We start from the raw sequence: 25,974 nt of genomic DNA on the forward strand, positions 1-25,974 counted from the left end.
CAAACGGTGAGGTGGAGAGATCATTAATGGTGTTCTCGAGCTAGAGCTAACTGATATTGCATGCATGACTTTCACTCTAAATAATGCCTGAACCAAGGTTTGGCATGCACGGCTGTTGTAATTGGTAATTACTATTAAACCCTTTAAGAATGGGCCAGCTGGGATCATTGGGATAAATTATTAAATTAAAATAACCTAGTAAAAAACAAAAACGAATAAAAAAGAAAAACAATATATATATCGACCCATGCAACTAAGTACAAAGCAAAAGTTATCTTGATGTCTTCCATTCAGTTGGTAAGTACTAAGAGTCTTTTTTCGGATTTAAGTAAAAATATATATATATCATGAATGAGAAATTGAGCTGGAAAAATGGAAAATTAAGACAAAAATGAAAAATGTAGTGAAATTAAAGCTAAAAAATAAAAAATAAAATAATAATAATAATAATTTTATTCTCGATCGTCCGGAAGATAATGCTTCCTAAAAAAAGGTGCATTCCACCATTAAATAAATGCAACCCACTTCCATGTGAGTAGAACGTAAGTCAGTAACAAACTACCTATATATATATATATATGGTCACATATATAGAACATTAATAATTTGAGAAAACTGATTATTATGAAAATTGGACATTAAATTAATACAACTCAAGCAGCTAGCTATTTTGATTCCACGAGGACCATCCTATAAAATAACACGTCCCCAAAATTCATCACGATATATATCCAACATTTAGAATATTGTATGCATGTGAGTCAGATGTATATATATATACAACTTCGTATCAATTGGATTGACAAAATTAAATTTTGCATTTTCATATATATGCACATGCAATATTACTCCGGCTACGAGCCGCATATCTTGTGTTCCATCCTCACCAATGCGGTAAATATATAGTAATTTAATAAATAATGTTCGAAATTTGAATAGATGTATTCGGTATAATATGCTAAGAATTTTAGGCAATCGTGATATGAATCGTCCCCCAAAGTAGATATCTAATAGCATTAAATTAGAAATTAGAGATAAGGTGCTAAAAAAAAAAAAAAAAAAACATCGTATTTGATGAAATTCCGCAATTTGGTTATCTATCAAAAATAAACAAATAAATAACGCTAGATGTCCTCTCCATGTCTCTCTTTTTATTTTTTATTTTTTATTTTCTTTTTTGAAGTAATAAGATTTGTATTATCATAAGAAAATTAACTGATAGAGTTTTGTTTCTCGATCAAAATTACATCACGGATACATAGAGAAATTTCTTCCAACCATATCCTATCCATGACTTGTTTCTTGCTGCCTTCGCTAACTCATGGGCTGAACCTGCTCTGGAAAACCCAAAAAAAGTAACAAAGTAGATGAGCCAATGAACCTGCAAAGTAAATTAACTCAAATTTAGTACATGGGTGATGGGTTTAAAATTAAAGCTATACTATATATATTCTTTCTTACAAAATCTTCAAAAATTTTACTTCTTATGAAATTTTGATTAAATAGAATATTAATAAAGGATAATAAACAAAAATGAACCAAAAAAAAGGTAAAATGCTATTATCAATCACAAGCAAAAAAGAACGAGAAAAACAGAGTTAAGGGTCGCGTTTTTTGGTTAAAAACACTTTATGTCAAGTTAATGGATAGCAAAATGAGGCAAAATTCTATCAACAGGTCATGATAACCTCACATTGACATTCATTTTGAATCCAAACACAAATACCAAGAAGTTATGGCTCTAGAATTGTGGGATTTAGGAATCACTTGAAGCCCACGGCCCATAGAGGGTTCCAAAGATGAACCAACAGGACTCAACAAGCTAAGACCCACCGTGAACTTTCAACACACTATTAAAATTTTCATTGATAAATTTACTAATCATGTAAGGGAATTGAAGAACTCCTGTAGGATCTAGGAATCTCCTAAAAGCCCACGACATAGAAAGGGTCCGAATAGACTTACCTCCAACCCATCAAAGGAGCCCAATACCCAATGGATCTAGAGCCATTACCCCTCCGGCACAGTTTAGAAGACTCTAGAATGTTCTACATGCTTGTATATAGGGCCTAAGATACACATTTTTCACTATTCCACAACTCTATCAATAATGCACTTCTTACCAAATCTGCTATCCCTCTCACCTAACTCAACACATCCGAGTTCCTCCAGCCCTCAAGGCTAGCAAGCTTCTGACATCTTTCCACCTCTTTTGTAGACGAAATTCCTTCCTAGAAGGTGACTTGAGGCCATTGCCGGTTCCGTATACCAACAAGAACAACCGAAGTTCAAAACCTGTCCCATTGCCATTTTGCATGGAAGCCATTTCAGCATTTTAGCTAACTTGAATGAAGTTCTTGCATCCTATATAGACATAAATTTACTTGAAAAGTACTACACAGTGCATCAGGAAGACATTTTGGAACATTTATATATCATCACTTCATTGAAAACAATATATCTTATTCTCTCCTATAAACTGATTGCCTGGAGTATGCTCTTCAGCTTCTTAGGGATAAGACTAATCAGCATAGTATAGAAGAGTGGGAAGAAAAATGCTGCAGTTCAATGGCCAAAATGCTAGAGACGTAACTCAAAAAAGGAAAGATAGGCTAAACCAAATGCGTCGGCTAGGAAATTATATTAAGAAGTCAAGCTATTTCTACATCCATTTTAATTCATTTCTTTTGTATCTTCATTTACTCCGTTGAAATTCACGTAATTCACTTTTGGAAAATCATTCAAGTTTAGTAGAATGAAATAGGGAAACACAATTATCACCCTTGAACTTTGATGCAAGTATCAATTTAGTCTGAATAATTTAGCCCCTTCACATTATATTTATGACAACCCAATGTTTTATCAAGTTCAAAAAATAAAAAAATAAAAAAATAAAAAAATAAAGACCCTCTTCTGTGTTCAGATTGAATTGAAACAGATACTCCTCAAGAGCAATCTCTATGCCCAGATCTAAAATATATTCCTTTCAGCAACCGGCCGGCAATCCCATTGTTCTATTAATCTATTTTCTTGGGTATTTTTTCTTTCTGAACAAATAGCATTAATGAAGTTCAAAGTAGAAAGATGATAGAAATCCTACTACTAACATTAGACTAACAAAAAAACAATGCCAAGACCACAGAAGAGAGAGAGAGAGAGAGAGAGAGAGAAGGCTATCTCTTCATTAATATTAAAAGACAAGGGGGATAGTAATTGTTTACAAAGATCCAATGATACATATGTATCCAGAGGGCTTAATTAGATGCGATGTCAAGAGGGGTTCAAGACTAGATCCTAAAACGTTTAACCCAAAATTAAAGAGAAAAAATAGAAGAAAAAATTGTTATTGCAACTTCTCTGGAGACCCCTCCCATTTCATAATTAACAAAATTTACTGCTCCAACCTCTCTTGCAAAGAATACAGCACAAATAAATGTTGAGCGGGTGAGAATGAAGACCAGGGCAGCGTCTTGTACTTCAATGCATTGACAGAAATGTTCCAAGAATTCACCATGGCCTCCATTTCATCTAAAAGGCCATTCGACCAGCAAGCCTGCTTTCCGATATTCTTCTGTCTATGGCTGCATCAATTGAGCTCATCTGCAACATAAAATCACAATAGGGATGATCAGAAAGGAACCCTCAATGTCAACCACTTGGACAAACCAGATACGTCATAAAGCTTGGTCCTAAGCAAGATATACCAAACTTTGCAGAAGAAGCTGACCTGGCCAAGTCTGAATTCACTGTTCGATCATAAAACAAATTGTACGAATACGCAAAAATCTGATGGGTAAGATCTTGTTCCACCCAAAACCCCACATTTCGGAATCAAGCATAGGGAGAATGAATAACAACAGGTAAATTCAAATTTTAAAAGAGAAAATACATACAAATTGTTCTTAACTGACTACAAATGCTAGTTGAAGAATCCTGGAGTTGATTCCAGCAAGCTTGACAAAATTGTTTTTTTGATAAGTAGCTAGCTTGACAAAATTGTAATTACTAATTACCAGCAAAAATAATGTAAGTACCTACTTGCATTTTTCGATGCCCAACAAGGGTGGTGTCATTGCGTGCAAACCGAAGATGGCAGTTTATATGCCCATCAACCGAATGGGTGGGAAGAAGAAAAATGGAACAATTAAATGGTTTAACATATTCTTAACCAAGTGTGTTGTTCTTTTAAAGAGGAAGCAATTGAAGATTCATACCGAAAATACCTCTAAATAGGAAAGAAAGCGTAAAGAATTGAATCTGAAAACACGAAAAGTAAAGCCTACCCATTGGGTTAGATGCGAAACCAACTCCATATATGAAAGAGGTAGTATAACTTACCTGGCTAGTTTCATCATGCACCTGATACTTCGTTAGGGACATTCTTCTTTCCTCCTGCAATAACCAGATGTACCAATTTAGCAATGATAATAGTCAAAAGCATCCATAATGGGCATTTGGAGAAAACAACTAACCATGGACATTGCCTCATCATCCCAAACTAGATAGACTTCATTAGTGGCTGGCTGGGTAGCAGGAGCTTTGTTTGCAATTACTGGGGGTGGTCCAATTGAAGGACCACCAGTATTTGGACCAGATGCATAAGAATGTGAATTGCTCAACGGCCCACCTAATGTTAGTTCAAAAAAATACATTAAATTACAGAGATTCACAAAATCAACATAATTATAAACTATGAAGACACCAATTTGGAGTGAGATGTATTTTTGGGCAAGTCCACACCAAAGCAGCCAAACACCTAGTTATCAAAGTTCAACTTCTTGACATGGAATCCGGTGAAAATTACCCAGCCACCTTATAACCAAAACAAACCAAATTGAAGTAGCATTGTGGCCCAACTAATGCACAACAGCAGCAAAGTTATTCCTATCGTAATAGTTGGTTGATTTCACATTTAATAGGTGATGATTTTGTAGGTATATGTGTAGACACATGCACACGCATGTGCACAGGCGCGCGCGCGCACACACACATATATATATATATAGAGAGAGAGAGAGAGTCAAATTCATAATGGAATAACAGTATTTAGATAGATTTCTTGTAGATATAATTAAATAAAACAAAGGAGATACCAATTTTTGACTCCTATGTATGGCATTGTTAAGTCTCCAAACTAAGAGATACAAGGTAGCGGTTCAATTAAACATGATTGAATACACACAATTGTTTCCACCAATGTAAATTAACATCTAGCCATGCCAATACAACTCAAACCACATGACTATATATTATGACATAATTTCATGATTAATCGTTTATTTTCAATTTATTTTAATCACAACCTAAAAATTTATTACAGTATTCTGAAATTTTTGTAAAACTCAATTCGAGACCTATTTCCAAAATCAACCACTATGAGAATCGATAGAAAGCCAGAATTGAAAAAACCAATTTGCAGAAATCAATTGTAAAACATATCCAACCTGGAATGTTAGGTGCTTGGTAGTTACTTGTCACCAAAGCATTAGCACCTGAATGTGGATCAATTGAGCCTTTATGTTCTGCTGGAGAGCTTGACATAATACTTGTTGAAAGCATAGGAGCAGAAAAAGGTGAACTTTGAGTAGGTATATTATTGTTCACAATAACAGGGAACAATGGTTGTGATACAGGGGCAGAAGGGGTGGACACGGGCAGTCCTGGAGGAGTTATCTGTGAAGGCTGTAGTGCAGATGATGCGGGTGACTGCAAAGGAGGCCTCGCATTCTGCACAGGAAACAATGGTTGTTGTGCGTAACCCAATGGGGGAGGAGGAACTGAAACTGCTGGATGCTGTGGGTACCAGGGCTGGGGACGAGGTGGAATTGGCCAAGCAGCAGGAGGCACTGGCATTGCAGAACTGTAACTGTAACCAAAGCCCCCAAAGAAAAGAAAAATAATCAAAATGTGAGCTAATCATGTATGCATTAATCACATATCTTGCAAAGCACAGAACACTGTTTTTTGCTTTTTTTCTACAAACCACCATGAAAAGTGAAAATTTTGAGAATGCGGGATCTACTTCACTAGAGACCAAATGCAGCATAATTGTGTAGCATAAAAATCTTGGGAGAAAAATCTAATAGAAAACATACATTGGCTGAATTAATCCCAAAGTAGATTGAGGAGGATATCCAATGCCCAATGATCCTGGCACAACACCGCCAACGAGTGGGGTGGATGGGATATCCAATTTAGCTGCTTTTGATGCAGCCTCTTCTTCTGCAAAAAAGTCATGAATGTCAGAAGGTAATCATAGTCTATTACTGGGTTTAACTTCCTAAATGCAACATCTTCAAACTCACCGCTAATGTGTAAAAAGAACCTCACTATTTGGAACATTTTAATACTGGATGTAATTTGACGAAAAGGAAAGATACACATGGTAATAACTAATCAAATGCACAAAAGGATTATTTACTCTGAAACCACAACTGCAAACTATAGGGTCATTTCGCCTGGGAGCAAATGAACTGATTCGTAGTTTGGGAGTTGCAATTTCTTATAATTTTCCCGTCTTTTTATTGTGCATGTTGGTGTATACTGGGATAGGCTACTACTAAAATAGAGGAGAAGGGAAGGAGATGAAGCTCCCATCAACCTTTAGTGTCACCAATTGTTTAGCAGGTGCTTCCCTACCACCATCCTCTTAAAAATTTCACCACCCCCACATGAATGGATTCATGAGTTGATAGTTGGAGTACCGTTTGCCCCTTTCAAAACGCATTCTCCTTTCAAACTGAGCAGCTGACCAAGACATGCTTCCTAATCTTTCAGCCCAATAAACTGAAGGGTCATTCCAATTTAAATGTTATATAGGACCTGGAACACCAAACTACAGCATGCTCCTTCTACATAAATGGGGATGAGTTCTTCGGCTGGTTAACATACCCACCTTTTAACCCAAAAACACATTACTCAATCATTTATATTCGCATAACCTAGGACCAGACCGGACCTTTCAATACCCACACAAAATCACACATCTCAAGTAGGGTCAGCTCAGTTATTGAATTGCCCTTGACTAGATTTTGCGCTAAATGTAAACCACATGCTATGTTCAGATGTGATCCCTTACTGCCAAATTTCTAACGTAATAAGGCCTCCCACAACCAAGCCACAACAATAACAATTATCAAAGAAGTATTTTGAGAATAGAGAAGAAAACTGAGAGAGAGAGATCAAGAACATTATGTTTCAAATGGAAAACCAAGCACTGTGGAAGAATTTTTTTTTTTTTTTTCTAATAACATAGGAGAACTTTACTCAGATTAATTGCACGTCGCAAACACATACTGTACAACAATCCTCACCGTTAATCAAACTCCTACGGGTAACTGACCCCACCCGCCAGAACCAGTTACCAGATAATCCAGGAGCTTTCACCCCTAACGGGCTAAGAAGTTTATCCTCATGCCCAAGAGGAAAACAACAACAACAATGTGTACAAGTCTGCCAAGCTAACAAAAGCTTTCTGCGAAAGAATTATTTGCCAATGGGCTACAGAGAACCAAGAAAAGATTTTGCAGTGCAACGATCCCATGTAAATGGGAAAAAAAAATGGTATCAAAACTCAAGCAATAAATATCAATTTCAACCATCTTACAGAAGTTCCAAGATACAGAAACATCACAGAATATAGCAATTGTGTTAATACTGGAATTTACATAAAGAAATAATTACAGAAATTGTGAATAAAACAAGGAAATTCTTGAATTAACTTTTTCAGCTCTTAAATTACATTATAGAGCATGCTTTAGTATCATATTCCTAAAAATTGTTATATCTATGATAATTCACAATGTTATATAGTACATGCAAAAAAAAAAAAAAACTGTTGATTAATATATTGATGATATAACTCAATAACATTTCACTAATACATTCAATCATTCATGATTGGATATCATATTTAGATATAAACCATTACTAATAGAAATCAGTGTCAGTGATCTTATTAGATGACGGCACTACCACATAGGCAATCCTAATTAAGAATAACCAAAATCAGAGCTATAACCACAAAGTGCTATTGCAACTATTTAAATGGGCTTTATCAAGGTATAAGATTATTTCAACTCGCTCTAACCTACAAGGCGGACTTATAACACAAGGCCTGCGAAACTGTGCTAAAAGCAAGCAGCAAACAAAACAGGAAAGCTACCCTATTCTTACGCAGAAATAGGAGATTTAAGTACTAAACCCAATCCATTCAATTGGAGACTTGAGCAATTCCTATTTTTGATAAACAACTTGAGCAATCCCTATTACATATCAAATGCTTGCCCTTGATTTTGCAACCCATGAATCCAGTTTGAAAACCCAAGTATTCCAAAGAAAATGCTTAACATTTCATAGGCTTAATCAGCCAACAGCTAAGTTCCAAATTTAAGATTTGATGGTACAACATAAGAGGAAAATATAGGAGAAAGAATAGGTTTCCCAATCACTAGAATTATGATAATGCAAAGTACACTAAAAATGTAGAAAGCAACGAGATAATAACATATTTTTCCACTTTTTAAAGGATCCTCACCTTCCTCTCCATAGTGAGCAGCCAAGACATCAGGTGGGATTCCTTGCATTCCATATATTTCAATATCTGTGGACTCTCTACCAGGTTTTGCATTGGGAACTCTGCAAAAAACAACATTATCATCACAAAAAGGATCAGTAGAATGGCAACATAATTGACCAGAGACAGCTTAACAGTTTCAAAAGATAACTAAAAAACCTTCATAGAAATACTCAAACCTTTACCAGCAAAAACCTATGGTGGCCATCTCCAGTTCTATTCCTCAATTCCACAAAACACCCATTCACAACTACCATAAGTGTTAATTTCTGAAGCAACCCATTGTTCTTGGTTGTTTCATACTAATTTAATGTTACTTCCTCCTCTCCAATGCATGCCCCAGATACATATTTAAACAAACAATGTCGAAGCAGCCAATACCAGCCCACGTACAACCAACAATTAACCATAAAAATATTCCTACTTCCCTAGATAATTAAATAACTTCCGACTGTACCCCTTTTTTTTTATACAAGTAATCGAAGTGTGATGAAAAATGGAGATTGGAATTGGCTGCCAGCTAGGCCAGAAGAGCTGGGTGCAATTCAAAGCCGTTTGTCTCTAGCGGATTTGGGTGTTCATGATATGCCAATTTGGCAGCCTTCAAAGAACCACAAATATTCTTGTAGGGACACATGGGAGGCTCTTAGAGAGAAGTTTCCTAAAGTTGGATGGCATAAACTGGTATGGTTTTCTTTTGCTATTCATAGACACTCTTTCTTCCTATGGCTGGCTATTATAGGGGGCTTATATACTGGGGATAGGTTGCTAAGTTAGGGTATGGTGGAGGATATGAAGTGCGTATTTTGTCACCATACTATTGAAAGTAGGGAGCATTTATTTTTTGAGTGTGATTGGAGTGGTTATGGAAAGAAGTGATGCTTCAAAGTTTGGTTAGTCCTATTTGGCTCGATTGGGATGAGGTGGCGAGGGAAGGCATGGAAGGGGAAAATTTTGCAATGCACTGTGTGTAAATTGGCTTTTGGGGGCAACTGTGTATCACATATGGAAGCACCGGAATAGTATTAAATTTTGCAACAGGGTGAATTCTGAGGAGCAAATATTACAGCTTATTTGTTGGGAGATTAGTACAAGAATCATGGGGAAGGGCAAAGGAAATTTTAAGCATACTATTGAAAGTGTCAAGGTTTGTGAGAATTGGAGCAGTCCTCTAAATATCTTGGTTCAAAATGGGTGACAAAGCTCTTTTTTTTCTTTAATGGGTGGTAGTATTTTTTTTAGCTTGTGATTTTTTTGTAGGAGACCATTTGTAATTGTTTGAGTTGGGTTTGGTTTTTCGTTGTTTGATGTAAAGAACTGAGTTTCCAGCTAAACAAAAAAAGAAATATCATTACAAGCGAATAGCACTACTCAGGTACACGGACAAACACCTAGGTAGGAGGAGGAAAAAGAACAGGAAATATGAAAACTAAGCACCAAAGGAGCTACAATTGCAGCTGTCCAAAGATAAACATAGAAAAGATAAAAGAATCCCGCTTTCATTATCTTGCACCCAAGACTAATCGAGTTAAAAGCTACAATTTTGACAAACACAACTTGATCGATTAAAACCCCCAATAACTCGTACAACCAAGAAAAATAAAACTTTACAAAAAATCAACTAGTAGGGCAGTTCAACACCGATTCCAAGAGACCCCAAATCAATTAGAGCCCAAATTTTCTCGTTAAAGGCACTATTTGGCCATTCAAATAAAACCCTTTTTAGAGCAGATCATGTGTGTGCGTGTGTAATTAGGGTTTGGTAAGAAAGAATGGAATTTACTTGGTGACGGACTCCTTGTGAACCTGGAGGACGTGTATGGCCATGCCCCCGGCGGTGGAGAGCTTCTTGTGACAGACATGGCACTTGAAGTGCTTGGCCTTCTGGTGCTGCACCAGAATCTTCTCGTCCTCAAACTCCCTGTCGCAGTAGTAACACCACACCTTCGACGACGCTCTCTTCTTCTTCTTTCCCATTTTGTTCCTTCCCTTCTCTTCTCTTCTCTTCTCCTTCTCCTTCTCCTTCTCCGATTTCAATGATCAACGCGTCCAATTTAGGGATTTGGGGTGCGTCTCTGAGTCCCTCTCTCTGCTATTCGCTCTTCGGCAAAGACAAACTAGTTGCTGTATCTACAAAAGCAAGGGATTTATGGTGGTGATTTTATTTTATATTTTATTTCCTTACTTTTTACTATTCCATCTCTGACCCGGAGAAGGATTTCTCGCTGGCGCTGCGTTTCATGGGTCCCAGTTTAGAGTACATGTATACTATATAACAGGATTCTGCCACGTCAGCATGTTCAACCTTGTCCCACGTAGATTTATCATATTTTTATTTTATTTATTCTTTAAAGTTCCAAAATTAGGTTAAGTTTTCACACAAAATTCATTTGGCTATAAGTTCTCTGCAAATCATTCAGCCCGCCGCTCATCAGGAAGAGGAAGAGTGAGGTAATTCTCCTCTTCCTCCACTCTCATCGCTCTCTCTCTCTCTCATGTTCTTTTCAATTTCTTCCTCTTATTTGTCAATTTTCTGTTCCAAATCTGCTGCCATTGGATCTGTGCAGTTGTGTAGTTGCTGATTTAGCAATTGTGTACCGGTTTTTTTTTCTGGAGTCTTGTAATGGTTTGAGTGTTTGATATAAAATCAGCCGATTCATCGAAAAGTAAAGGAATGGTTGAGAGTGCATACTTGATTGTTGTGTGTTCTGTTCTGGAAATTTATGGTTGTTGCAAAATGGGATAATGTAGTCGAAAGGATTAGTATTTCTAGTTTTTCATTCTACAGTAGCTTAAGAAACCATCTATTTGCTTGCCGAGGCATATGAGTGTATGAACAATAGCTAGTGCAACTTGGTAGCAGACTAACCATTAATGCTTCTTTACTAGACAGTAACCTAGCATTTAGCATAGGTACAAACTAGCGCAATTTGGTTGCTTTACTTTGTCAAAATATATTAAAGTGTTTGTATATGATATCAAACAATTAAAGTTCTCTAATTGTATTTTTGTACCTATAATAAAAACTCCTCAAGTGTTTTATAGTTTTAATGGTAATTTATTTCTGGGTATTTCTGGGATGATGACCAATGTTTAATCCCAGCTCTATGAGACCTTTTCAAGGTCTGGGAATAGAACTATGAACATGTATCTGATCCGGAAACTATTTTTTATCTTACTTCTCAGTTTTTATTTTTCTAGTTTTATATGTTTAAATTTACCAAGTATTACATTAGAGTCTACCCCTTCACTTGAATGCTTATGGTGCGTTTGTCCAGATGTTTTTGACAAGTTTATCTTTAATTCTTTATCTTGTTGATTCTTGTAAAATTTATTTTCTTGATTTTCCTCAGCTGAAGTTTTAAAAGGGTGTCATTTGCATCTGCTTCAAAACTTCTTTGGACAAATTTTTTTTTAAATCATGACCATTCGGAAGAGACAAATGTTCAAAATTGACCATAGGTACAAACTAGCGCAATTTGATTGCACTAGTTTGTCAAAATATATAAACGTGTTTGTATATGTTATCAAACAATGAAAGTTCTCTAATTGGATGTTTGTACCTATAATAAAAACCCCTCAAGTGTTTTATTGTTCTAATGGTAATCTATGTGTGGGTATCTCTGGGATGATGACCAATGTTTAATCCCAGCTCTATGAGACCTTTTCAAGGTCTGGGAATGGAACTATGAACATGTATCTGATCCGGAAACTATTTTTTATCTTACTTCTCAGTTTCTATTTTTCTAGTTTTATATGTTTAAATTAACCAAGTATTACATTAGAGTCTACCCCTTCACTTGAATGCTTATGGCATGTTTATCCAGTTGTTTTTGACTTCATCTTTAATTCTCTATCTTGTTGATTCTTGTAAACTTTATTTTCTTGCTTTTCCTCAGCTGAAGTTTTAAAAGGGTGTCATTTGCATGTGCTTCAAAACTTCTTTTGACAAATTTTTTTTTTTTTTTTAAATCATGACTATTGGGAGGTGACGAATGTTCAAAATTGACCATAGGTACAAACTAGCGCAATTTGGTTGCACTACTTTGTCAAAATATATAAATGTATTTGTATATGATATCAAACAATGAAAGTTCTCTAATTGTATTTTGTACCTATAATAAAAACTCCTTAAGTGTTTTATTGTTTTAATGGTAATCTATGTGTGGGTATTTCTGGGATGATGACCAATGTTTAATCCCAGCTCTATGAGACCTTTTCAAGGTCTGGGAATGGAACTATGAACATGTATCTGATCCGGAAACTATTTTTTATCTTACTTCTCAGTTTCTATTTTTGTAGTTTTATATGTTTAAATTAACCAAGTATTACATCAGAGTCTACCCCTTCACTTGAATGCTTATGGCATGTTTATCCAGATGTTTTTCACAAGTTTATCTTTAATTCTCTATCTTGTTGATTCTTGTAAAATTTATTTTCTTGCTTTTCCTCAGCTGATGTTTCAAAAGGGTGTCATTTGCATCTGCTTCAAAACTTCTTTGGACAAATTTTTTTTTAAATCATGACCATTCGGAAGAGACAAATGTTCAAAATTGACCATAGGTACAAACTAGCGCAATTTGATTGCACTAGTTTGTCAAAATATATAAACGTGTTTGTATATGATATCAAACAATGAAAGTTCTCTAATTGCATGTTTGTACCTATAATAAAAACCCCTCAAGTGTTTTATTGTTCTAATGGTAATCTATGTGTGGGTATCTCTGGGATGATGACCAATGTTTAATCCCAGCTCTATGAGACCTTTTCAAGGTCTGGGAATGGAACTATGAACATGTATCTGATCCGGAAACTATTTTTTATCATACTTCTCAGTTTCTATTTTTCTAGTTTTATATGTTTAAATTAACCAAGTATTACATCAGAGTCTACCCCTTCACTTGAATGCTTATGGCATGTTTATCCAGATGTTTTTGACTAGTTTATCTTTAATTCTCTATCTTGTTGATTCTTGTAAAATTTATTTTCTTGCTTTTCCTCAGCTGAAGTTTTAAAAGGGTGTCATTTGCATGTGCTTCAAAACTTCTTTTGACAAATTTTTTTTTTTTTTTTTAAATCATGACTATTGGGAGGTGACGAATGTTCAAAATTGACCATAGGTACAAACTAGCGCAATTTGGTTGCACTACTTTGTCAAAATATATAAATGTGTTTGTATATGATATCAAACAATGAAAGTTCTCTAATTGTATTTTGTACCTATAATAAAAACTCCTTAAGTGTTTTATTGTTTTAATGGTAATCTATGTGTGGGTATTTCTGGGATGATGACCAATGTTTAATCCCAGCTCTATGAGACCTTTTCAAGGTCTGGGAATGGAACTATGAACATGTATCTGATCCGGTAACTATTTTTTATCTTACTTCTCAATTTCTATTTTTCTAGTTTTATATGTTTAAATTAACCAAGTATTACATTAGAGTCTACCCCTTTACTTGAATGCTTATGTCGTGTTTGTCCAGATGTTTTTGACAAGTTTATCTTTAATTCTCTATCTCGTAAAATTTCTGTTCTTGCTTTTCCTCAGCTGAAGTTTTAGAAGGGTGTCATTTGGATGTGCTTCAAAACTTCTTTGGACAAATTGTTTTTTTAAATCATGACCATTGGGAAGAGACAAATGTTCAAAATTGACCATAGGTACAAACGAGCGCAATTTGGTTGCACTACTTTGTCAAAATGTATAAACGTGTTTGTATATGATGTCAAACAATGAAAGTTCTCTAATTGTATGTTTGTACCTATAATAAAAACTCCTCAAGTGTTTCATTGTTTTAATTGTAATCTATGTGTGGGTATTTCTGGGATGATGACCAATGTTTAATCCCAGCTCTATGAGACCTTTTCAAGGTCTGGGAATGGAACTATGAACATGTATCTGATCCGGTAACTATTTTCTATCTTACTTCTCAGTTTCTATTTTTCTAGTTTTATATGTTTAAATTAACCAAGTATTACATTAGAGTCTACCCCTTCACTTGAATGCTTATGGCATGTTTATCCAGATGTTTTTGACAAGTTTATCTATAATTCTCTATCTTGTTGATTCTTGTAAAATTTCTTTATTTAAATAGAGTAGCGAAAGTGGGTAGCTAAAATTGCGAGTGGGATATATGGTACTTCCGAAAAGTGGGTAGCTAAAATAAAATTAAAAAAAATATATATATATGGAAAAATGGGACTCTTTAATTGAAATTTAGCTAAACTTTGGCTAGTGAATGGTGTTATATTAGATTAACAGTCATTTTAATTGTGGGATGATTTAATTATGTAATTTTTTTTTGCATGTGCATACAAACTCTCCTTATTAATGATAGATAGAGTTAGAGTATCAATATTCAAACTAAGCGTCATATGCTCTAATCCTACGTTCCATTTATTAATTATTATACCAATTGTTTAAGTTAATCGTTAAAATCTTATTTTAATATTCTCATCAAGTGTTGATCTATATTTTCTCTCAATAAATAAGACTTGAATATGGGATTTTAACTTTTAGATGGGAGGTAGACAATAGAATTAGGATTTAAACCTAAGAATGTGTGCTTTGATATAACGTATAAATGTGTATTTAGGGTGTTCTTTTGGACGTTTTACGGATACAATCCCCTTGCCCGGATTGCAGGGATTCCCTGCAATTGTGAGATTTCGAGCGGTGCTCAAGCATTAGGGCCTCTCATAATTGTGGGATCTCGATCACGTTTTACGGGGTTAAGTTTGGTAATTTGTCAATCACAAATTCTTGAATGGTAAAAACGACTAGCCTAGTCGGCCAAACATGACTGGAACTGTTCTGGTACACAGTTTGAGAATTTTTCTGTCGGCTGATTCGGAGGCCCTGTTCAAACACGAGAGCTCAGTTCTCCTCTTCCTCGATTTTGGGGTATATCTAAGATTTTGAGTTTTTCTTCTGTTATCTTTTCAGTTTCTATGATGGATCATTTCTTAGTAGCTTTTCTTGAGTTCGTCTGCTTTTCAAATTGTCAAAAATAAAACCCAATAATTGCTCTGTTTGGCTGCCCACAAAGTTTTAGGAAAGAGAAAAAAATCAGGAAGTAAAAAATTTCTCTGCAAAATAGAAACTTTCACTTGTTTGATGTGAGTTTATACTTTCTTGATAATCCATACAACCCAAAACGTAAGATAGCGAAATTCTGATTTCTTCAGTCCTCTTTTTTGCTTCTATTATATTTTCTTGGCTACCAAACATAGGGTAACCACTTTGTTTCTTTGAAGTGGCAAATTTTGGGTTTGTTTCATTGACAAATAATCACATTTATCTCTTTGTGGTGTAACCAAACTGGGTCTAGGAAATTGGTTTTCCGCTGGTTCTGGTTCATGCATTTATGAGACCATTTGTGGTTGGATGGATTCTGGGTCTCTCTTAACCATCTATACTATGCATATCAATTGCTTCATACTGTAAGGAGGAGCTCTTTTCTATTCATTTTGTTTTTTGGCAATCAGTTTTGCATGATCAGATGGATGATTGCATGATATCAGGAATAGGAGATTTGTATATGCCCATCATGTATAATCGGCTTGAAAAAGGAAATTCCACTGTATTCTCGATCACTTTGAGCACTTTATTCCTTATCTTTGTGCTTTAGTTTCCAAGTAATGGTTTCTGGTTGACCTTCAATTATTAATGCTGTACATGGTTATGGATCTGATCGCTTTCATGCTTGTGCAGGTTTTCTTTTCATTTCATAATGAGCCCAACAGCAGTGAACATTCCTTTTTTAAGATGTCTTTTACTATGCATACCTGCAGATTGCAAGACCACCATCTGTGAGAGCAGGATATATGTGATATAGGATGAATTATTCTTTGCTGAGAACTTTGAACTTAAGGAGTTAGGTCTGCAATTGAGCATTAGATTGCAATGGATAATGACAATGCTGAACACCCGTCTCCAACTCGACCCAAATGGAGAAAAGTGGCATATGGAGGGATGCAACCTGGATTTGATGACAATCACACTGGTGAGTCATTCCTTGAAGACATGGTCATGAATGCCAATGTCGTCAAACGGGACATGCTAAAAGTGATGCAAGACTCGGTTTCCATTTCCGAGTATCTATGCATTGTTGCCCTCGTTGGCTTGGTTTGGACTTATACCCTCAGATCAAATCTTAATGAAACTTCCCTCTTGTATCTTGATGTGAGCCTTCTTGGATCAGGCTTTCTAGTTCTGCTTTTAACCGAAGAAATGCTTTCCCTCAATCTCCTCTTGCATTATTTCCTTAACATTTCGTTTTTCACAACTGGGTTATTTGTTTTGGCTCCCATCTACCAAACTCTGACAAGATCCATTAGCTCGGACTCTATTTCGGCGGTAACCGTTTCGCTTCTCGTACTCCATCTATTCCTTCATGACTACGCAGGATCAACTGTAAGAGCTCCTGGGGCACTGAAGAATCCAACCTTGACCAGTTTTATTTCTCTAAATGCTTCTATTGTGGCCTCGGTTTTCATGGCCTCTCGCCTTCCTTCGAGGCTACATGTTTTTGCTATCATGTTATTCTCCTTGCAAGTCTTCCTTTTTGCTCCACTGGTCACTTACTGTATCAAGAAATACTCCTTCCGGTTGCACCTTTGCTTTTCTTTCAGTTTGATGGCTGTGACCCTGGCTTTTGTTTACACGCTGCATGGGTTGCTTTTTGTGCTGCTGTTGGGTCTATTGGTTTTTGTGACTGTAGTGTGTCCTTATTGCCTTATACGACTTCAAGAATACAAGTTTGAGATTAATGGCCCTTGGGATGAGGCTAAGCTTTGTTTTGATATAACGGATTGAGATCATTAACGCTAACCTTTGTATGGTGGACTTTTTCACGACTTATTTGAATAATGACTATCCTGATTTCTTCTCTTCATTTTATAAGATTTACTATCAAATCTAGTCAAATTTTGTTCCAAATATCAGTATCTGCATTTCCGTTTAGTTAAATTTCACTTTCTCGTGCAATAGGACAATAGAACTCAATACCCAATTCGGATTTGACTGATTGCATATCGAACACAAGAGGCATCAATTCGGGTCAATGTTAGTTTAACAAAAAGTCCTTAGGCTTGCAAAAGCTTGCACATTTACAATGGTTAAATGTACTGGATTGAGATTGCTTGTTATTAATGTTTAAAATTATTGAATTTCATAAAAAAATTTGAACAAAAAGGGAGTTGTGGAGCTTACCTGCCCTTGGAAGGTAAGTCCCACATCCTAAACTACCCGGATAGGTAAGTCTCAAAAACAAAATTTCAGGCAGCTAATTAACACGTGTGGTATCTACCCCCCATGAATCCCCTTGCAGTGTGAGGGATTTTGCATATAACGGAAGATAATTTCACAACATAAAACATGAGGATAATTTCATCAAGAGGAATCTGAACAATTATCTAGTCAATCCACATTTTCACTTCTTTTTGGTACATGAAAAAGGCGTAAGCTTAAAACTAATCTTGTTTCTTTTCGGACTGTGAAGAATCCTCAGCTTGATTTGTGGGTCGACTGACACTAGCTTTGGCTTCAGCAAGGAACGCAGGATCCGGCTCATGTTTATCTAATGGTTCCTTCATCGCCATATATATATAGAACGCAATAACCACGTTGACTGAGATGACAGCAAGGAAGCCACTCACCAGTGTCAAAGAATAGGGAGACAAATGGGTTGAACCTGTTCAAGATAAGTAAATACTAATTGAGGTCATCTGACTGTAATACCTAGAGAAGAAACTCCATAAACTAATTGCATAGGCCCCCTACAAAATCTTGGCACAGAATCTGATCAAGTGAAACCAAAGCACAATGAAAATTAATATGAAAATGACATTTTGCTCTTTGAAAGAAAGGGGAAGAAGTACATCCAAACAAAACTGTAAAAGCTACGTTTGGAAGAAGAGCTATACTTTGCCACTGAAGAGTTCAGCTAGCAATATCTTAGAGGTCACAAGAACAGATTTACAACTTGCCTGAAAGGGGCTCTGGACAGCCTTTAAAAGTCACATAAATGTCTTTGCATTGGTCAATGTAACTATCAGTTTTCCTAGTGATCATAATATGAGAAATCTGACTTGCAAAAACATTGGAGTAACTCCATGGAAAGGTGGATTTAACTCAAGGGTCCAAATTAGGTGTTGGTTAGAAAATATTTCAGACTATTTATTTTTTAGAAGAAAATGTCCATCCCAGTAAAATACTTATGAATAACATAATAATCTTGCAATCCTTTAAGGATATTGAGATCATTTACAGTTCTAGTTGATAGCCAATATCCACTTCCATGATTCTACTGCGAGTGTGTGCTGCATTATCTGACTTTAACACAAGAAAGAGAGACATAAACCTGATAATAATAAATCAAAAATGTATGTTTTAGACAAAATAAACCATCCAGGTTATGGAAAAATGATTAATCAGCCCCTAAAGAATAAGATGCTACATTCTATTATGTAAAAATTGTCAAGAAAACAGATCCAAAATAGAATGCGCTCACATAGAGAACCAAATTTTGCATGATCCTTTACCGTTTCTTAAGTAGATTTTTTTAACAGTCCAGAAGAACTTCTCATCAATATCAAGTGCTAATTATTTAAGTTTAGCGCAATTATTTAAAGTTTAACGAGAAAAGGCACAAGAATATGCTACACGCAAACCATAACATGGAACATTAAGGTTGCCAAGCACATTTAATTAACTACAAAAATAGGCTTAAAGTAGAAACCTTCTACATTACCATAGAATGTCGATGATGGAGGAGAAACCCAATAAATTCCCATAAATGTTATAATAACAGGATATACTAGGAACTATAGGTGAAAAGACGTTCTCTCCCTCTTTTCTTTTCGTTTCTATTTGATTAGAGAGCAATCGGAGAGGTGCATAAAGTTTTGCATTTCTGCATTATTAATGGGTCTGTTTTCCTATTTTCTCTTGCCTGGCTATACTTTGTAGCCAAGACATCTTTAAACCATGTACTAGTACTCATCATGCTAAATAAAATCTTATAATTCAACCTTCTTAGGAAATGGAAAGAAATTTTTTATCCTAGAAGCTCATACAGAAACAATAAGTTATCAGCAGGATTCTGGGACAAGATCACATAAACCTAAACCAGCCAATGAAATTAAATGGTTTTGGAGTAAGATTGTTCTACATCAACTTCAACAGCTAGGAGTTCTCTTTTCCATTGATCTCTAGTTTCAACATAGAGAAACAGAACTCAAATTGAGTAATTAACAAATCTGTGAGAGAACCTCAATCTCATAACCGGCATCATCATGAATCCTTAGTAACTACTTCAACTAAGTTAGCCACAATATACAATTTCCAGCACCTCTTTCTTCCAATTCCTGAACCTTGTTTGACTCTATTGTTGTAGATACTTGGCAAAGCTTTTTTTATTCCCCCAAACTATTTGAAGTTGAGGTCCTATGATGAATTGCCCACATTCCAAGTCTGATTCAAGATATTTGCATACTCAATTTGATTATGTTTTCTTGTTAAATATGCTAGCAAGCCAACAGCGCCATAAGTGCAGTTGCCAATTATAGTCATTTGTTGATTTATGTTAACTAGGACTCTTAGCCTTCCCAGGCAAGTATCTTCAAAAACATGGGAAAAAGAATTCATTTCTGAAATATAACATGGGAAAAAGAATTCATTTCTAAAACATAACAAAAGCCTATATACATTGTCATTAACTTAGCCATATTTGAAAACAAAAATGTATGGTATAGATATTAACACAAGATAATCTTACCAGGAAGCAAATTATGGTTAAAACCATACAAAATTGCAACAGGAGCAATCCACATAAACATTGACGCAACGAAAAACTTCTTTATCACCCCACCCATTGTTGCCTGCAACCTAGAAAGAATAAATCACAAGCAATAATGTCACAAAGAATATCTGTAAACATAAATTGCTCAAAGGAACGAATAATGCTGTGTCTACTTGTATTGTTGAAATATGTACGTTAGTTTGAAACAAAAGATTCAATTTTGTCAATAATATATCATTAATTTTGTCAATAATTTGTTGGGCCTTCCTTAGTTTAATAACATTTCCCATATTTTAACAACCAACCTTGTAGAAACGATTCATCGAAAAAGTGGTGTGCAGAATTCTAAAATTCACTACTTTAGAGAAAAGCCAAATTTAAAGCACGGATGAGGAAAAGAAATAGAACCCAACTTACCGTATTCCGCTGTGGAAGTAAGCGCGTTCAGCTATGGAAGAAAGGTTTTTGATGAGAGAAAACCCAACTTCTCCAACTTTGCTTCAGGAGCTGCTTGAGACTTGAAATTCAAGTCAAAAAACAAAACGGTCAGTGAAAAACCAATGCCAGAGAACCAGAAAGGGTTTTTTCCTTTTTTAATGAAATCGAGAACCACACATATTAATGTATTTAATTGTTTTTTGTAGCAAAAAATAGGTGTTTCATTTTTATCTATATATGCCAGTTTTTTTTTTTATAATCTATCTATATATGCCAGTTACTTTCGTTTTATGAGTGCTCTACAGTTTGACTGATTCTATTACTCAAAACAGATCTAGAAAACATTTATTTATACTGCTTATAAATTTATTTGAACATTAACAAGCGATCTTATATATATATATATATTTGCTTTCTCCAAAAAAAAAAAAAAAAAAAAAAAAGTTGTTTTATTTGCTTGACAGAGTTGGAGAAGTTGCTAGGAGTAGATAATGATAAATAAATGGGTTAATAACTTTTTTTAGTAAATGGGTTTGCAGTTTTTTTATTTTTTTTCTTAAGTTTCTAAAACAGTCAAAAATGCTACATGGGAAAAGACAAAATTGATATCTGCATTAGATTAGGTGAGACAAAATTAACAATTTGTCATGTGTCACTTCCAAAATATACCACATGTCCTAAAAATTAAAAATAAATAATAATAATAATAACTAAACCTAAAAAAATTGAAAAATTGCATAGGGTGGCCGACTACCCCTGCAACCCCTTTGGAGGTGACCGAACCACCCCAAGGGCCTTGGGGGTGGTTCGGCCACCCTCAAGGGCCAAAAAGGGCGTGGCCGAAACCACCCCCTTTGGCCTTGGTTAGCCACCCCCAATAGCCAAAAGGGGGTGAGCCAACCCCAATGGCTAAAATGGGGATAGCCGGCCACCCCCATTGGCCAAAATGGGGTGGCATGCAATTTTCAATTTATTTCTTTTTTTAGGTTTTTTTATTTTTAGAACACGTGGCATATTTTGGGAGTGACACGTGGCAGATCATTAATTTTCTCTCACGAAAGTATCAATTTCGTCTTTTCCCATAGGTTAAGTACCATTTTTTACTGTTTTGGAAACCTAAGGGGAAAAAATAAAAAATTACGAACTCGGCTACTAAAAAAGTTATTAACCCTAAATAAATTGTTGAAAAAAAAATGATAAATAAATAAATCCTGACAAATAATTTGAATTTTTAACTTTGACAATTAAAGGCATTAATAAGTATTTTCGTCAAAATTATTAACAAATGCTTATGCTCTCAGCCACCTCATGCCATTACAAAAAATCGGGATTTAGTGACGTGTTTACAATGTATTTTTTATTTTCACACGTCACCAATTGGTGACGTGTGATTTTATCACACGCCACTATTTTTTTTTTTTAGTGACCTGTCAAAGTTCACACGTCACTAATTAGTGATGTGTAGACAAAGGCATATCATATGAGAGTCATGCATTCGTTGAATAAAATACAACAAACAACCGGATCGAGGAGCTTTGCCAATACTTTCCATATTACAGTATGTGTGTCATTTACCATATATATATATATATATAAAGATTGTAACATATATGTCAACATTTGTTAATATTGTTTATTTTTGTAGACCGTCCGTGAGGGCATGGCTCCTACACGGGCACATATGTGCATAACGACCCATACAAAGAAATACGGTATCTACCCCAATCAATATGTTTTGGAGAGAGTGGTATGCTACCTACTATGATCTTGCTTATTATTTGTATATTTAGGGTTTAGGGTTAACACTCTCATATATTTTATAACGTTCTATATATCGTACAGGAAATAATGAAGGAGCTACTGCCAAATGACACTGCGGCAACCTCGAGCATCATAGAGGGGATGGTAAGGAGGGCACCGGACGACGCATATGCACAGGGTATGGGCAATAAGCAAGAATATGTTGGCTAGGTTCGAAGGGTTGGACCTGGGATTCTACCAGTACACGGAACCATCCACTCCTATCATAGGCCTTCTGGATCACGCTCATAGTACACTCGACAGGAGGAGACAGAACAACTAATTCAGAAAACACTAGAAGTTGAGCGGGAAAAACACAAGGAAGAAATGGCTACATAGCGGGCAGAGATGAATACACAGATGGAGGCGCAACTGGCTGAATATGAGGCCCGTATGAGTATGCTTGAGCCCATGGTGCAGGTGAGCACTAAGACGACTCAACTTCATGTTGTGCCAGACCCTGAGTCATCGAACCATCCCAGGGTGAGACCCTCAGTTGGGGGCTGACCAGGTAACGCTATATACTTCTTGATTTTTTTGTTTTTTCTTAATGACACGAGCATGTGCACCACTTCTCATTTATGTAATCGATTATATATATATATATATACCTCCATCTGTGTATTCATATCTGCCCACCGTGTAGCCATCTCTTCCTTGTGTATGCTTAAGCCCATGGTGCAGGTGAGCACTAAGACGACTCAAGTTCATGTTGTGCCAGACCCTGAGTCCTTGGACCATCCCAGGGTGAGACCCTCAGTTGGGGGCCGACCAGGTAACATAATATATTTTTTGATTTTCTTGTTTTTTCTTAATGACACAAGCATGTGCACCACTTCTCATTTATGTAATCGATCATATATATATATATAAACACAGTTGCAACGTAATATGCATAGGAGAAGTAATAGTAGACACTGAGGACGAAGATGCAACCGAACTCTAATGCTCCATAATTCAAAGTTGTCCCGTGGATCAGCATAACCGTAAGTATATGTGCACCACTACACTTATGTAATCATATGAGTACAACTTAAAAACTACATGTTCAAATGCGTCATGTTTGGTATGGTTACAATTTGTTAATTATATGTTATGTTTAATATTGATCCAATTATATATAGTTAAAGTTTTTTCTTAGAACTATATATTACTGATTCAATCTATAACTTGTCAAACCAATTATATATGCATTCATATGATCCCGGTGAAGCAACTACCTAGTTAAAAATCCTACAAATAATAGATTTACAAATAATAATAATAATAACAAAAAAAAAAAAAAAAGAAAAAAAAAAAGAAGATAATTCTATGTTATAACAGACAACTAGAAGAAATTTTGTGTATATATATATATATATATATATATATATATATATATATATATATATCCTTCATGATCCGATGCCTACAAGAAGCACATCTATGTGATTACTTGTGCTGTAATTTTAGCATATAAGCTTAATTGATAATTACTTGTCAATAAATATACCTTTAGTATATATATTGCAGGGTTACAATAGGGTTTATGATAGGTTGAGTAATGTTTGAGTCTCTTTTTTTAGGTTTTAATTTGGTAAACATATAATTTACAAAAAAAAAAATTAAAAAGACAATCATAACTGCATCCAATATTTATCCATAAAACTTTCCATAAAACCTAGTTTACAAAAGATCCATTCAGACCACATGCAATAACATTATATATTCACGTTTACATTTTCACGTACCATTCTCCATTTCTCCACCAAAAGATCCATGCACCTATATGTATTTGTGCACTCAAAACTATACATTAAGGTTTTGCTCATTGATTAGTGACCTAGACTTGATAAAGTGTTATCATGTTTGCTGATGGCTGATTTTTTTCATTTGCAGTTGTTGCGGAGATGCAAAGCCCTGTATCATTTGCAGTTGTATCACATGATCCATTATGTAGCTTTTTTCTATATGTTTGCTTTTGTACATGGATATGGACATTGTTGATGTATAGTGTTGGTAATGGATAATTTTGATACATTGTTGATGTATAATTTTTGTAATGGATTATTTGTGGATAGTTGATGTTTAGTTGGTGGATATTTGATGAATATTTGTAATTATTTGTAATGGATTATGTGTAATGGATTATCAGGTAAAACGCCCCGTATAATTTGGGTAAAACGACCCAAAAAAACTTAAAAAAATAAATATGGGCTAGGAAAAAAAAATTATGAAAATACCAAATTTAGTGACGTGTCAACTGACCACATCACCAAATTTGGTGACATGGTTAATCTACACACTTTAGACTCCCCCTTAGTACTAAAACCAGGTGGCATGGTCATATATACTTTTTCATCAAGATCTCCATGAAGGAAACATTACAGATGACATTGGAGAATATTGTTTCAGCATGCTCATCAATTGTTGGCATTGATTAGATGTGATTGGCAGTTGTGGAGAAAAATGTTGAGGAGAAAACTCTTCTATATTGGTAGCTTCTTGAACATAATTGGCTGAATGTGAAGCTATCTTGTTTCTTGTAAACTTGAAGCCGGGAGGATAGCCATGAAGTTTGTAACACTTATCTACAGTGTGTCCAAGAATCTTACAATGAGAGCATACTGGACGTTCCTTCTTGATAAAGCTTTATTTTGCAGGTTGAATAAACCTATTTCCAACTAAGGCTGGGCACGAGTCGGGGCGGGTATCGGGTTTTTTCCCACCTGCCCCGCACCTTGCGGGTTTGGGATTTTCCAACCTGCCACCCGAGCCCAATGACCAAGATCCGCACGGGTTCGGGTATTGCGGTGCAGGTTTGCAGGGAGGGTCGGGTTTATTGGCATGACATTTTTGTAATTTATTTTATTCAATTTTTTGGGCTAGGCCTAAAAGGCCACACCTATATGGGCTTTTTTATTATTTTCGAATCAGAATATGGACTTTTTGTTGGGTCTAAGCCTAAAAGGCTACACCTATAATGATATTTTGGCTTTTTTTTGGGCTTTCAATCTTTTATAAAATGATATTTTGGCTTTCATAAAAGTATGGTTAGCTTTCTTTTTTTTATCAAAACGATGGGAAAAAAAACAAACCAAAAAATTACTTAACACCCATAATTTATAGTTACATCAAAGCAACAAAAATTCATTACTTTAAACTCTAAGCAACAAAACTCAACAGAATGCAACTTCAAGTAAAATAACTAATCATCCAGAATGCAACTTCAACTTCAAGTAAAGTCCCGAATGCAACTTCAACTTCAAGTCACTAATCATCCTCAAGTAAAATGCTGATGTTCTTCAAAGTTACTTCTACAAAGAATGAAAAAGTAAAACATTACAATATCAATTGAAACCGATAAATGAAATTTGTAA

General features: G+C 35.3%; 3 protein-coding genes and 6 non-coding genes across 12 annotated transcripts; 7 read left to right on the forward strand and 2 right to left on the reverse strand.

The window, feature by feature from the left end:
- Positions 1-3,162: 3,162 nt before the first annotated feature.
- LOC132171834 (protein SUPPRESSOR OF FRI 4) lies at positions 3,163-10,709 on the reverse strand. The gene is made up of 7 exons (XM_059583238.1): positions 10,359-10,709; positions 8,537-8,637; positions 6,096-6,222; positions 5,445-5,866; positions 4,473-4,627; positions 4,339-4,392; positions 3,163-3,600 (listed from the first exon to the last, which is right to left on the reverse strand). The coding sequence occupies exons 1-7, from the start codon at positions 10,550-10,552 to the stop codon at positions 3,529-3,531; spliced, it is 1,125 nt and encodes a 374-aa protein (XP_059439221.1). The 5' UTR covers positions 10,553-10,709; the 3' UTR covers positions 3,163-3,528.
- Positions 10,710-10,947: 238 nt separating this feature from the next.
- LOC132173080 (phosphatidylinositol N-acetylglucosaminyltransferase subunit C) lies at positions 10,948-17,470 on the forward strand. 4 transcript variants are annotated; one of them, XM_059584651.1, is made up of 2 exons: positions 10,948-11,026; positions 16,288-17,470. In XM_059584651.1, exon 2 carries the CDS (start codon positions 16,480-16,482, stop codon positions 17,389-17,391), a length of 912 nt encoding a protein of 303 aa, XP_059440634.1. In that variant the 5' UTR covers positions 10,948-11,026; positions 16,288-16,479; the 3' UTR covers positions 17,392-17,470. The 4 variants fall into 4 exon arrangements, with proteins under 4 accessions (XP_059440634.1, XP_059440638.1, XP_059440637.1 ...); XM_059584655.1 differs by having other exon boundaries at positions 10,964-11,026; positions 16,368-17,470; XM_059584654.1 differs by lacking the exon at positions 10,948-11,026 and adding an exon at positions 14,125-14,234.
- On the forward strand, positions 11,647-11,738 carry LOC132173186 (small nucleolar RNA snoR69Y). The gene has a single exon (XR_009439277.1). It is a non-coding gene; the product is annotated as a small nucleolar RNA snoR69Y (small nucleolar RNA).
- LOC132173188 (small nucleolar RNA snoR69Y) lies at positions 12,194-12,287 on the forward strand. Its single transcript, XR_009439279.1, has one exon. It is a non-coding gene; the product is annotated as a small nucleolar RNA snoR69Y (small nucleolar RNA).
- LOC132173187 (small nucleolar RNA snoR69Y) lies at positions 12,748-12,839 on the forward strand. The gene has a single exon (XR_009439278.1). It is a non-coding gene; the product is annotated as a small nucleolar RNA snoR69Y (small nucleolar RNA).
- Positions 13,295-13,388, forward strand: LOC132173189 (small nucleolar RNA snoR69Y). Its single transcript, XR_009439280.1, has one exon. It is a non-coding gene; the product is annotated as a small nucleolar RNA snoR69Y (small nucleolar RNA).
- LOC132173191 (small nucleolar RNA snoR69Y) lies at positions 13,853-13,944 on the forward strand. Its single transcript, XR_009439282.1, has one exon. It is a non-coding gene; the product is annotated as a small nucleolar RNA snoR69Y (small nucleolar RNA).
- On the forward strand, positions 14,393-14,484 carry LOC132173192 (small nucleolar RNA snoR69Y). The gene has a single exon (XR_009439283.1). It is a non-coding gene; the product is annotated as a small nucleolar RNA snoR69Y (small nucleolar RNA).
- A 478-nt stretch (positions 17,471-17,948) lies between the features above and the next one.
- Positions 17,949-21,044, reverse strand: LOC132171664 (uncharacterized). Its single transcript, XM_059583037.1, has 3 exons — positions 20,795-21,044; positions 20,354-20,463; positions 17,949-18,268 (listed from the first exon to the last, which is right to left on the reverse strand). The coding sequence occupies exons 2-3, from the start codon at positions 20,448-20,450 to the stop codon at positions 18,048-18,050; spliced, it is 318 nt and encodes a 105-aa protein (XP_059439020.1). The 5' UTR covers positions 20,451-20,463; positions 20,795-21,044; the 3' UTR covers positions 17,949-18,047.
- Between the last annotated feature and the right edge of the window lie 4,930 nt (positions 21,045-25,974).

This window comes from Corylus avellana, chromosome ca2, assembly GCF_901000735.1.
Source record: "Corylus avellana chromosome ca2, CavTom2PMs-1.0".
Lineage (NCBI taxonomy): Eukaryota > Viridiplantae > Streptophyta > Magnoliopsida > Fagales > Betulaceae > Corylus > Corylus avellana.

Bases quoted from the DNA above. Each gene is read 5' to 3' on its own strand.
- LOC132173080 (XM_059584651.1), top strand. From the start codon at position 16,480: ATGGATAATGACAATGCTGAACACCCGTCTCCAACTCGACCCAAATGG.
- LOC132171834 (XM_059583238.1), bottom strand. From the start codon at position 10,552: ATGGGAAAGAAGAAGAAGAGAGCGTCGTCGAAGGTGTGGTGTTACTAC. The intron at 8,638-10,358 runs GTAAATTCCATT...TGTTTTTTGCAG, and splicing joins CACAAGGAGTCCGTCACCAA to AGTTCCCAATGCAAAACCTG. The intron at 3,601-4,338 runs GTAAGTTATACT...TTTATGTTGCAG, and splicing joins TGCATGATGAAACTAGCCAG to ATGAGCTCAATTGATGCAGC.
- LOC132171664 (XM_059583037.1), bottom strand. From the start codon at position 20,450: ATGGGTGGGGTGATAAAGAAGTTTTTCGTTGCGTCAATGTTTATGTGG. The intron at 18,269-20,353 runs GTAAGATTATCT...TATCTTGAACAG, and splicing joins TAACCATAATTTGCTTCCTG to GTTCAACCCATTTGTCTCCC.